Raw genomic sequence first — 12007 nt, 5'->3', positions numbered from 1 at the left:
GCAGTCTGCTGGCAGCGTGAGCTCAGCACTTCCTCTATACTGTCTTGATAACATGTGCACACATTTATACATTCAAACATACATTTCCATACAGCTGATAAGGATTTGGTTTGTCTGCCACACACAAAAACAGCACAAACAGGCAATTTTCATGTTTTTATTCTTTTGCCAAATATAAGCAAAAAAGCAGCAAAACAAAGATATGGATTGGCATGCATCTCACTGTACACATTACTTACAGTCACATGTCAGTTTTACAGAAAGACAACGACAAAAGAAAGCATCTTTACTACAGCTATCATCGTGACAGTCTGGCACATCAGTGTTTTTCACACAGCTCATAAAGGATTCCCCAAGTTTCTGAATTTTGTTTGTTTTTCTGTTTTTACGTATCATATATTATCTGTTCTCATTTCTTCACTACATAACGTTTGATCTGTGATGTGGTTTTTTTTAAATGAACAAAACATTGCTGTTACAGTTTTGGCATTTCAAAGACAGTAATGCAGGTTGAGTGATGTTAGCTGTAAGTCTAACGAGGCTTTAGAAACAATCTTCTTACACCTCATTCTGACCCCAGAACGTTTAGTTTGGTGCTCTCTTAGCCTCCGTGCTTTTGTCAGGAGCTACATGTGTTTGCACTCTAATTGTTATGGGATATTAATTCGGGCTGTGCATTTATGGCCTAAATATGAGCCAAACAAATGCTGATTTCAGTTTTTCATACATTTTGACTGAAATGTGAAGAGGATGTAAACAGATCTGAGGCTCTTTGCCGTCATTTCATTGGCTGTTTCTCAGGGTTTAAGTTTATCATGTTAAATGTTTTATAAGAAACTTCCCAGAAAAAGACATTTTTATATTTGCATCACATTTATGATTCAGTTCTTCAAGAAACATGACACCAGAGTTTGTATGATATAAATCCTGAAGCCCAAAGTTTAAATACAATATCTGATTCTTGCTGGGTGAAAACCTGGTGATGCCATATTGAAGTATTTTGTGAAGTAAAATACTTCACAAAATACTCATATTAAATTTTGTGCTTTTGCAGTTACATGTATGAGACATAAAAACATAGAAAGAGGTAGTTTTAGAGCATACGTTTCCATATGTGCCCAATATTTGCTCTTTAAATGAAACAGAATGGCCCTTAATGGACAGAGCAACAATGTACAGTAGTCAGGTGAGAAGGATAAAATGGGAACGTTTAATGTGACACTGCAGGTGTGATTGCAGTCAAAGTCACACTGATGAAGGGTGCAGATGCAGGACGATGATTCGTTTATGACTCAACACCAAATTAAAAGAAAAGCAGGAGCAACAGGAGACAAACTGCTGTTACAGCTTCCTGTGAGCCGGGTCTGGATATACCCGCTGTACGTTTTGCACTTTATGTATACATCCTTGTCCTTAAGCAGTTTAGAGTTCTCCTACTTATATGTATATGCAAGTATATTTACTATATTGAGTAAACATAATTTACATCCTTTTCCTTTCACTGCAGTACATTTTTACAGTGTAAACCTTTATTTGTGTTCTCAGGATCAAAATAAAGTCGTTACATTTTGAGATTACCTGGTTACATCTTTGTGTTGTGGTTTAGTTTTTGCAGTACATTTTGGGTGTACATCCTGTGAATGGACTTATTAAATTATTCACATGGAATAACTCGAAATTAAAGAGAAGAAAAATACAGAACTGTGTGGTGAACATGGCCAAAAATGGTTTTGTGTCATATGATCTTAGAATGTAGTCATCACAGACGTAACCTTGTACATTTGAAAATGAGAAAGCATCCTGCCTCCTGATGTCAGTATATCAGAGTCAGTGACACTGGCCGATATGTTCTCCTCACAGTAGAAAAATAAAGAGACTGTTTGGCACTGTTACAGGAGACTGTGTTACATTAAGAAAAATAAGATTTCATGTCACATAAAAAAGTCCAGTGCACTGCTGCAAGCTTGCTTTCCTTCTTGATGGTGCATACGTATTCACAGCCATAGGACTATTCTGCCTGGCACTTATGTCTTGCCCAGTCTGGTCTGATTGTGGCATTCACCTTGTACTTGGCTGGCTGCAGGACCACTCCAAACTTTCCTTCCAGACTGGGCAGACCATGGCCTGGTGGGACAGACAGAGTGAAGCGCTGCAGGATCCAGGACAGGAAGAGAAAGAGCTCCATCTTGGCCAAGGCCTCACCGAGACATACTCTCAGCCCAGCACCAAAGGGCAGGTAGCTGGGTGATGGGATCGTCAGTCCTGTGCCTTCACTATTCAAGAACCGGCCTGCAGAGCAATAACAACAGGTTTAAGTTCACCAGCTGTGATGGTCACAGAAGCTAAACTAAAAGAACTGTCAGATCCATCCTGTATAGATATTTTGGTTCAGAATTTCATGTATTTGTCTCGATCTTAAAGTGGTGGCGGTGAATCAAACAGGAACAAGACTCCAGATATCCCCATAAGGTGAGGTTTTCCTGGTGAGACACTGACTTGCTGCTATTAGAGTCCTTCCTCCTTGGACTTTCAGATTCCTTGGAGAATTTGAAAGTCCAAAAACTATCGTCTTGATGCTCAATGATCCAGGTAAGTAAATCCCCAAAGGTTGATTCTATTCATCTGGACGTGGACGTTTTTTTAGTGGGAGAAATGTTTCGTCACTCATCCAGGTGACTTTTCAGTCCCAAAAACGATCAAAAACAGGGTGTTTGTAGGGTCTTTACCGTACAATTCAAAGCACCCTGATGTCACTGTTATTGTGTATTAACTTAAGTAGCCAAATGCCAAAAGCCATAACAATGATAGGAGCCAGAGACAGTGTATGCCTTTCTATCACCATTAATCCTCCTTGACTGAGGGAAAAAACCAAACAGCCTCAGAGAATAAAATCAGTTTCCATAACTGGATATTAAAGTGTGGACAGATGTTTGCTCTTACCAGGGTCAAAGCGCTCTGGGTTCTTCCACTCCTTCTCATCATGGTGCAGAGCCCACAGGTTGATAATGACTCGAGTTCCCTTCCTCACTGTGAAATCTCCAATGCTACAGAGACAAGAGCTCACAGTTTACTCATGGAATTGACAATGGTATTGGTGCATTAGGTAAATGTATTTTTAAGACTTCATTCAGAAACAGAGTATTCCAGATCAGTCCTATTTGTCAGTACAGAGCAGTAAGCTTCATGTCCTAATAAACAGCCTGGTCACTTTTCACAGAATTGTGTCATTTTAATAGATTGACGCAGTCAGCTTTGCTGTGTGTGAACATGGCTTTATTAAATGGGTGAGATGTTCGTGAAGGGTGAAAGACGGTTGAACTCAGTGAGCATCACTGTACCTGGTGTCACAGAGAGCCACGTGGGGGATGAGCAGAGGTGCCACGGGGCGAATCCGTACTAATTCCCTAATGGTGGCCTCCAGATAGGGCAGCCTGCCTCTGTCGGTGAGTTTAGGAGAGCGGCTGTCACCCACCGTCCTGTCCAGCTCATCCTGGATACGTCTTTGCACCTAAACATCAACCAGTAGTGTCATTGTGCATCGGAGATGCTCTTCAAGATCTTCACAGACGCAGGATTCACACATATTTCTTAGCTTAGCTTAGCTTTTATATGTGTAAGTGCTTTCACATTCACACTCCGGGCAGGTGAGTAACCTGCCCAAGGATAAACTGATCTGCCCTCCAGCTGCAGCCACGTGGAACCTGCATGATTCATTTCAGCTGTGGTTTTCATGGCAGTTTGACAACAACTGAGTTTATTAATGACTTTGTGTGTGTTGATGATGTTGCAGGTATAGTTTGTAAAAAGATGCTTAAACTTAACTCAAGGCTGACTAAGCAGTTATGTGTTTTTAATTAGATTCAGAGTTTTAAACATGTTTAGACTACAGCACGAATGTATGAATGTGTGACAACTGCTTTCCATCTGCCCATCACACAGAGAGGAGGAGAAGCGTCTTTTGATTGCTCATTTTTATCAGAAATCTTTTAAAGCCACGCCACGCACCTCGTGGAAACACTGCTGCCGGTCGAGCCTTACCTCTGGGTGATGAATGAGGTACGTTATGGCCCATTTGAGCACGGTGGTAGTGGTTTCCACGCCAGCGCCAAAGATGTCTCCCACTGTCATGAGAATGTGGTCGTCACTCAGGCCCACGGACTCTGCACTTATCTCTGATGTGTTGTTGTTCTCCGCACTGCGCTGGGCTCTTAGCAGAGCGTCTATCAAGTCTCTCTGCACGTGATCGTTGTAATTCACCTGTGAGGGAGCAACATGTCAGCGTACAGGATACAGTGTACAGAACGAATTGTATTTATTTAGCAAAGCAACTTAATGTGACCGCTGTAGTCAAGTATGTCTTTGTATTATAATGTCCACCATCTCACAGCTGCACAGGATCACAGCTCTACTACAACATTGTGATTTTTCTGCCTCAAAATGTTGCCAATGGATTTGTACAAATTAAAGGAACCAAGTATGTGATATAAGGTACGGGACACATCACTAAAAAGAGCAGTTTGTACTGTACACTACCTTTAAATTTCAAACACTAATGGCCCTGTGGTTAAAGGGTTACCTTGTGTTCATCAAATTTCTTCTGTAGAAGTTTGTCTCTGATGGAAACACAGTGTTTTAGGAGACGTAGGTCTGCATTAGGAAAGATCTGTGATAAAGACAAAAACAGCCTGATAGGCATGATACAGTCTCTATAAACATCACGTTCCAACTGTCACCTTCTTCCTCATCGCTCAAAATGTGCTGCTAGAGCTCGATCATGCCAGGATCATTATAAACATGCACTGCAAATGTGTGTGGGTCAGACACTCTTTCACCATAAATTCTAAGAAACAACAGAGTGGCAGTAATCCCACTAAGCAAACACAACGAGGCGTCCTTTATCTTTCTGTTGACTGCCCACATTTACACTGTGGTCTGATTGTTTCTGCTCTGAGTTCTTGCTGCTTACCTGCAGCCAGGGGAAAATGTCCACCAGGCTGTCTTTAGCCACAGTGTCCACAATGCCCTGGCTGTACTGCAGCATTGTCTCAAACTCTGAGTCGCCTCGGCAGTAGGACGAGTTGAAGCACAGAGAACAGATAACGTTGGTGACGGCGCGAGTCAGCTCAGGAGCAAGATCCATGGCCAGCCCCACGCCTGCTGCCTCTGACAGCATGGAGCACAGAGACTGGGCCTCTGCACAAACTGGGCAAGACAAAGTTTATTACCTTAGATATTTATAATACTTAGAAATACTACAACAGATATTACTGCATTTGGAGCATTTAATATCTCTCTCTACACACACACACACACACACACACACACACACACACACAGTTTCCTACTGTTGCCAAACGTTTGTTGTGAGCTGGCTCTATAGAAATAAAACTTTATCATTATTGTTTCTCTTTATTATTTGTCATTGTACTAGAGTAGCATGACAAATCACTTTGTAAGAACAGGTACTTTCCACCTGCTGACTGATCATTGGATTAGATATTTCTCTTTAACTTAAATTTATGCTTAAATGCTTTGAAGAGTACAAAAAGTCCCCCCGTGTGTTCGTTTAAATGAGTGTCTGCTTGTTGTGATTTATTGCTGCTGATCTGCTTGCCATACGCAGTCTCACATGACAGAGTGGTATCATACTAGAGGAGTGAACTGTACTCACTGGTCTTCTCAATAGAGGCAGACCCTTCTCCAAACATGCACAGGGCTGCATGGACTATCTTCCTGTGGAACTTCCACGTAGCACTGTAGTCTCCAAATGCAATGTCCTTCCCATCTCTTGTCAGAATATCTGTAGTTACCTTCATCACAAACACGACATGAATGGAAACCAATCCAAAAAACAACCAAACAGAACAGGACATTTAAGAGAGAGTTATACCCACAGTTCTAGGTCTTCCTGCAAACATCTTTCCCTTCTTCAGCAAGACTTCTTTGGCGTGCACATGCTGGTTGATGACAATCACACTGTGGGAGCCCATCATCAGCGAGTATGTTTGTCCGTATTTTACCTGCAGTTCTTTGAAAAGCACATGCGGTTGTAATTCACTCTGCAGGCTCAGCAGGCTGCCAATCAGTGGTAGTGCAGGGAGGTGTGGCGGCTCCCTACAACCGTGTGCAGACATCCTGAACTTGAACTGCAGTGCTAACAAAGTGAGGCTCACCGCCATGAACACACACAGACACCAAAACCAAGCCATATCAGTGACAGAGGCGTTTGGTTCAACAGAGCCGAAACATCCCAGGAAATATCTGTTCAAGGTCTCCCAACCACTGCGGAGTGCTGCTTTTATGTAGCAACTTCAAGGCCAAGTCCTTGAATCTTTTGGACTGTGACAACTCAAACAAGATAAGATGACACTCAGTCTTTCTAGAACTACACAATATACTGTAAAAGTGTAGAATAGAATAGACATTTATTGACTTTGTACATGTACAAAGAAATTACAGGTGCTCCACACCAACTGTGCAGGAGTGAAAAAGTAAAATAAATAAATAGCAAACAAAGGAAATATATAGAAAACAAGACAAAGGCACACACAGGAAACAGTGTGAAAGGACTTAGTTACTTAGTAGAGTGAGTATTACGTCAGTTTAATGAGCGAGTACACGCATGCAAAAGCGTGTGTAACTGTGCAGTACATCATAAAGAAGATCCAGTTAGCTAATTAAAGGCATGTGGTATTTTTGCACGAGGAAAACGCCGAATGCACGAAGTTACTTTGTGGTGGAGTATTTGTTGCTTTGTAGCATTCCTAGTTTGCTTTGCAGTAAGTTGGAAGTATATGATGTGACCACAGTTTTCTGGTGTCAAAGTCTTTCATTTTAAATCTGGATGTTGCACAACTTTAATCAGCGTCACGCATCTGAAAACGTGTCAATAATAAACTAGATGAACAGAATGGAGTCGCAAAATGATTTTACTGCATTACATGCAAGTGAGAAAGAAACAGAGTTTATTTTGCACACAGCCAGACTGCGTCTGTAACGAAGCCCTATCTAATCTACTGAACTCGTTGCTGTGTAGTTTGTCCTTTCCCGCGCACCATCGCTAGCCAAAATAGAAACATGGCTTCAGCTGATCCCCAGCCGCGGTTCGGCCAGTCTGTCAAAGGCTTGTTATCCGATAAAGTGGGCTCCTGCAGCGGGGATGTTATCGCGTTGACACGTCAAGTGCTAAAAGGATCCCGCAGTCAGGAGGTATCGCCACACGAGTGATTTTAACTCAAGTTTAGTGATTTTAGCGTCTGCTTTGAGCGCTAGCTAATGGAAAGCCCATTGTTAGCTAACGCACATATAAACGGAAACACTACAGGAACGGACGTTTATGGTATAACAGATCAGTGTGTATGCTGGAAGGATTCAGCTTGTTATGTTCAATATTTGACAAAGAAAATAAAATCCACCAAAAGACGAGTGCTGCCATAATATATGCGTTACTGTAGCTTATCATCGTTTATGAATCAAACAGAAAACGAGTGGACAGCTGCTCTGACAGCTGGAGTTGTCTCATGGCGCCAGATGTTTCAGATGTGAACTGCTGACAGTTGTTGTTCTGGCAAATTCGACACGTGGTGTCCTGACTTCATTTAAACGCATGTGTGTGTTTGTACTGAAAATCCTGCTGATTAAAAACGGAACATATGTAGAAAGTTGAGGTTTAACATTTAAAGCAGGAAGCAGCGGATGTTGCTGGGATGATGAACACGTCACTGTGACATGAATCAGCAGCTCTGTCTCCCTCAGTTGGCTAATAGAATAGAATACAGTTGGGCTTTATTGACATTTGGTTGGTGTACATGTACACCAGCTGTACCGGGATAAGATCTGATTAATATAAATAGCAAAAAGGAGAAACATATACAACAACAAGAGAAAGGAACATATGGGAGAACAAGCTGTAAATGCTTGGAAGAAAAGACAATGAATAGAGTCCGTGTGTGAGTGATGAAGGCTACACAGACTGTGGCTGCATGCTTCACTCGGTCACTCGTGGTCTTCTTTATGAACAGAACACATACAGTCTTCTGTTGCTGGTAGTTTGCAGCTTTGTGGCAGTTTTGAGCTGCAGAGACATTTACATAAATGTGATGCTTCTGTTACTAGAAACATCTGTAATGAAAGAACATAAACCAGATGACTCATGTGAAAGCACCGTGTGAATGTAGTGTTTACACGTCACACGCATGTCTTTGGACTGTGGGGAGAAATCCCCTGACTCTAGTGGCAGGTCTGTATGTGCAAATTGCCACAGTGTAGTTATCTCAGTAACTCCTCCAGGTACTTGGGCAGGTTTGTTTTAAAGCAGCTTCATGATAATAGTAGCAAATGAGGTTTGTGATATTCATCGAACACACGGACGTGTGAATCTTGTTTCGTTGTGAAGTTAAGAGTTCAGTTCAACAAAGCTTCCTAACAGATCTGTTTTTGAAAGTCAGAAAAGTGAAGTTTTCTTGGGAAACCAGGCCTCTGTTAAAAATGTGTAAGTCATGATTGTTAGTGTGGGTCTGCACAGCTGACGTCTGCTTTAATTTTGTTTTGTTTTTTTAACCAAATTTTTCATATCAATATATTAAACAAACATGGACTCTTCTGGTCCAACACTAACACTGACCCAGTGCGTCTGACACTCCATACTAGAGTGTTTGCCTGATCCCCAGTTTGATCCCAGTTTGATCCCAGTTTGAGATAGAAATCCCAGAATACAATGTAATGTGGAATAAACAGACTTTTGCCCTAGTGAAAAAACCCTGCTGTCCTTTTCCTAAGGAGTTTCCCTGTTTTTAGGATTTTCTGTTAAATGTGCTGTGGGTGTGGAGTTTTCCACGGTTGCCGGGGGCTTTAGCAAAGCTCAGCTGTCACAGGGCAACAGGCTGTATACCCTGGACGTGCTGCCCGTCTGTCGCAGGGTCAATGAGTGGTTAAGGTTTTCAACTGCAGACGGCTGTCCTGATTTTTCTGTGACAAAATAAAGAGTTGTCAGATGTTACTATGGTGATAAAGGTTTGTTTATTTAGTTGAAGCACTGATTAAATAATCGTAACGATTGTGTTGCTGCGATGTCTCTTTCAGCTTCTCGGTCAAGCAGCAAGAAGCATGGTGATTCAGGAGGATGCTATCCTGCACTCTGAGGATGTGAGTACCGTTCTGATAGGTCAGAGGAAATCTCGACAATCACATGAAACGTTCTTCATTATTGGAGAAAGAAAATCCTCAAAAACAATTTTACACTTGGTGTTCACTGAGTTCCAAAACTGTGTGTGTGCTCTTGTTCTCTCTCTTCATCTCTTCCAGAGCCTGAGAAAAATGTCCATTATCACCACACATTTACAGTACCAGTAAGTAGCACTCCTCTGTTTAATGTATGAAACTTGTTGGCTTTTGCTTAAACTGGTTGCTGTAAAGTCTCTCTGTCTCTGTCTGTCTGTGACTAAGGCAGGAGGCCATTCAGAAGAAGTAAGTGTGACCACCGCACTGTTTATGCTTTAGAGCATTTCTCAGCAGTAAGCTTGGTTCTGTTCCTCTGTCCTCCAGTGTGGAGCACTCGAAAAACCTGCAGGACCAGCTGAGACACCTGTTGAAGTAACGGAGAGGCTTGATGCTGAGCTGGACAGGACATGCTGTGTTTACACAGTCTGCAGACAGCATCACAGGGCACTGTTAGACTTTTAGTTCAAATGAAACAACATTTGAAGGGAGGTGCGTCTCTGCATCAGTGAAACACTGTGGGATACTTTCTGACCAACATAAAATGCTGTGTTCATTAAAGTTGCTGTCACCCTGGCTTCACATCAAACAGCACACATGCTTCTGTCATACTGGGCTATATGTACATGTGTGGGAGGCGTGTATGACAATAACATCAAGGTAAAAAATCAAAGACCTTAATAAAAGTAAAAGTACAAAATGACCTAGTCCATTGTTTTACATTAAGGAGAAACATGACACTGAGCGTGCTCCTGTTACTGGCCAGCACGTCACGGAGTGGGTGGACAACATCCAGCTCTTCAACAGCACCTTTAGAGAGTCCGGCTCCACACCCACAGCATTACCTGCTTTGTGGGTCAGTGCATGGAGTGTGCTGGCATCTGCGACCCTCAACCTGCTGCTCCAGCATGTCACAGCATCGAGGATGCACTGGCCACAACAGAGCGTTACCCTACACATGTTAAAGGACCTCAGCTGGTCCACAGTCATTGTGTGTTTCTCTTTATTCTTTATTATTCTAGTTGCTTCCGTACGTTTTGTGGCCCTTAACTACTCCCTCAGTTTTTGTCCGATTTTTGCCATTCAAACTTTAAAAAATTCTGCTATATCTTTTGGTGCTCATAACTTCTATACTTTTTGAGATATTGAATTGTTTTTGAAATTTTTTTGCCCATTGAAATGAATGGAACACATTATCAACGTGGTGACTTATTTCCAGTGTTGGGACTAACGCGTTATTAAGTAACGCGTTACAGTAACTACGTTATTATTGTGGTAACGAGCACGGTAACTAGTTATTATGCCAAAACCAGGAACGCGTTACTCGTTACTGGGATTTAGATAGGCTCGTTATTCGTTACTTCGTGTGGTGGATATCGCGGAGCTTCCACAGATTCAATAACATTAACAAGTGGTGGAGGTCAGTGTCAGGTGAACTGAACTTCAGGTAAGAAGTTATGACCTGCAGTCTATCTGGGTCAGATATAAACCAAGTTTAGGTGGAGTTTATTTTCGTTATGCTGACATTTTCGTACTGTGTGCTAGCTAGCACGACGGAGTTTCTATACAGCTGGGTGGGTGCTATGTTACTGATGTTGAACTTTATTTTGTTCATACGGTTAATTATTAGAGTTGCCAACCGTCCCGTAAGAAAATATTTCGCGTTTCGTATTGAGCTGAAAAGGAACACAGTTTGTCCCGGACTTCAGCTACAATGAAAAAGACACAAAGCTGGAGCTGCACAGCTGCCTCTTCTTCTCTCATTCTCTCCCGTTTCTACTTCAATCACGAAACTGATCAATGATCAGCTGATCAGCTTTTCTCTCTTGTTTGTTTATCGCCCACTTTGCGCCAGAAAGAGGAAACCAGCGGATGTTGTGCTAAACAACAGCAGCACGTTTAAGCTTGATCAGCTGTTGTTAGAATTTATTTAATATTAATTTCTAGTATCAGCTGATGTTTGCTGGAGCCACAGCTGTAAAGCTGCTGGTCATGATATCAGTTTGGTTATCTGGTGAGAGGGAAACATGAAGATGAAACCAGGAGATGTCCTTACTGAATCATCAGAGCTGAACAGGTGATGGAGAAACAGGTTTACCTTTTAGGTCACATGAATGAGTTGAAGGGAAGTTATGAACTGTTTCTGAGAGACAAATAACACCAGGATACTTTTCTACGTAGCTGACAGCTGGTAACTGTGCAGGGGCGGGTCTAGCAAAGTGTTGCCAGGGGGCCAGGTAGGGCATTAACAGAGAAAGGGGGGGGACAAGGAAATACTTTTCTTTATTATTCTCATTTAAAATGTCTCGCTTTTAAAAAAATAATTATCTGAGTCTTACAACAAACAATTGATAGATTGATACATATATACCATCAGAACAGTGTACATCACTGTCACAACAGTGTTTGTTTTCATTCAAAGGCTTTATGATTTTTCCTATAATGGTGGGCCGGTCTCTAGTCAAAATGCCCGGGACGATTTTTTTGTCCCAGTCCAGCTCTGTATGCAGCTCATCTGCAGTCTGGTGTTACCTACATCTTCCTATTCAGAAGGCAGAATTTCCAAGTTCTGAGTACAATCAAAAGCACCACGACTGCAGTTTTTGTGTTGGATAAAAAAAGGAGGCTAGAATCATGGCGGCGGTCAACGACGGTCCAGGCGTGGGATTTCTCTCGTGGAAATGTGCACATTATCTTTTCCTTTCTATTGGTAGGTGGCACAGTGCACTTGTGGCAAGTAAGCAAGCTAGAAGACTGGCAATCTTGCTGGGTATCCAGTTACGGAAGCAAC

At 42.0% G+C, this 12007-nt stretch overlaps 2 protein-coding genes across 2 annotated transcripts; one reads left to right on the top strand and one right to left on the bottom strand.

The window, feature by feature from the left end:
• Nucleotides 1–2008: 2008 nt before the first annotated feature.
• On the bottom strand, nt 2009–6209 carry LOC134639856 (steroid 17-alpha-hydroxylase/17,20 lyase). The gene is made up of 8 exons (XM_063491345.1): nt 5895–6209; nt 5672–5810; nt 4967–5202; nt 4577–4663; nt 4039–4257; nt 3339–3508; nt 2941–3044; nt 2009–2289 (listed from the first exon to the last, which is right to left on the bottom strand). Exons 1-8 carry the CDS (start codon nt 6207–6209, stop codon nt 2009–2011), a joined length of 1551 nt encoding a protein of 516 aa, XP_063347415.1.
• Nucleotides 6210–7056: 847 nt separating this feature from the next.
• borcs7 (BLOC-1 related complex subunit 7) lies at nt 7057–9931 on the top strand. The gene is made up of 5 exons (XM_063491178.1): nt 7057–7209; nt 9082–9144; nt 9304–9347; nt 9445–9465; nt 9544–9931. Exons 1-5 carry the CDS (start codon nt 7078–7080, stop codon nt 9593–9595), a joined length of 312 nt encoding a protein of 103 aa, XP_063347248.1. The 5' UTR covers nt 7057–7077; the 3' UTR covers nt 9596–9931.
• Nucleotides 9932–12007: the final 2076 nt, after the last annotated feature.

Source organism: Pelmatolapia mariae, linkage group LG13 (genome assembly GCF_036321145.2).
Source record: "Pelmatolapia mariae isolate MD_Pm_ZW linkage group LG13, Pm_UMD_F_2, whole genome shotgun sequence".
In the NCBI taxonomy this organism is placed as follows: Eukaryota; Metazoa; Chordata; class Actinopteri; order Cichliformes; family Cichlidae; genus Pelmatolapia; species Pelmatolapia mariae.
The sequence above is the reverse complement of the archived record's forward strand: the minus strand, read 5'-3'. Positions and strand labels throughout refer to the sequence as shown.

Coding starts and splice junctions, on each gene's coding strand:
- LOC134639856 (XM_063491345.1), bottom strand. CDS start 6,209: ATGGCTTGGTTTTGGTGTCTGTGTGTGTTCATGGCGGTGAGCCTCACT. Junction 4,258..4,576: donor AGAAATTTGATGAACACAAG/GTAACCCTTTAA, acceptor GCTCCCTCACAG/GTGAATTACAACGATCACGT. Junction 2,290..2,940: donor CCCAGAGCGCTTTGACCCTG/GTAAGAGCAAAC, acceptor ATTGCTCTGCAG/GCCGGTTCTTGAATAGTGAA.
- borcs7 (XM_063491178.1), top strand. CDS start 7,078: ATGGCTTCAGCTGATCCCCAGCCGCGGTTCGGCCAGTCTGTCAAAGGC. Junction 9,145..9,303: donor CTATCCTGCACTCTGAGGAT/GTGAGTACCGTT, acceptor CATCTCTTCCAG/AGCCTGAGAAAAATGTCCAT. Junction 9,348..9,444: donor ACCACACATTTACAGTACCA/GTAAGTAGCACT, acceptor TCTGTGACTAAG/GCAGGAGGCCATTCAGAAGA.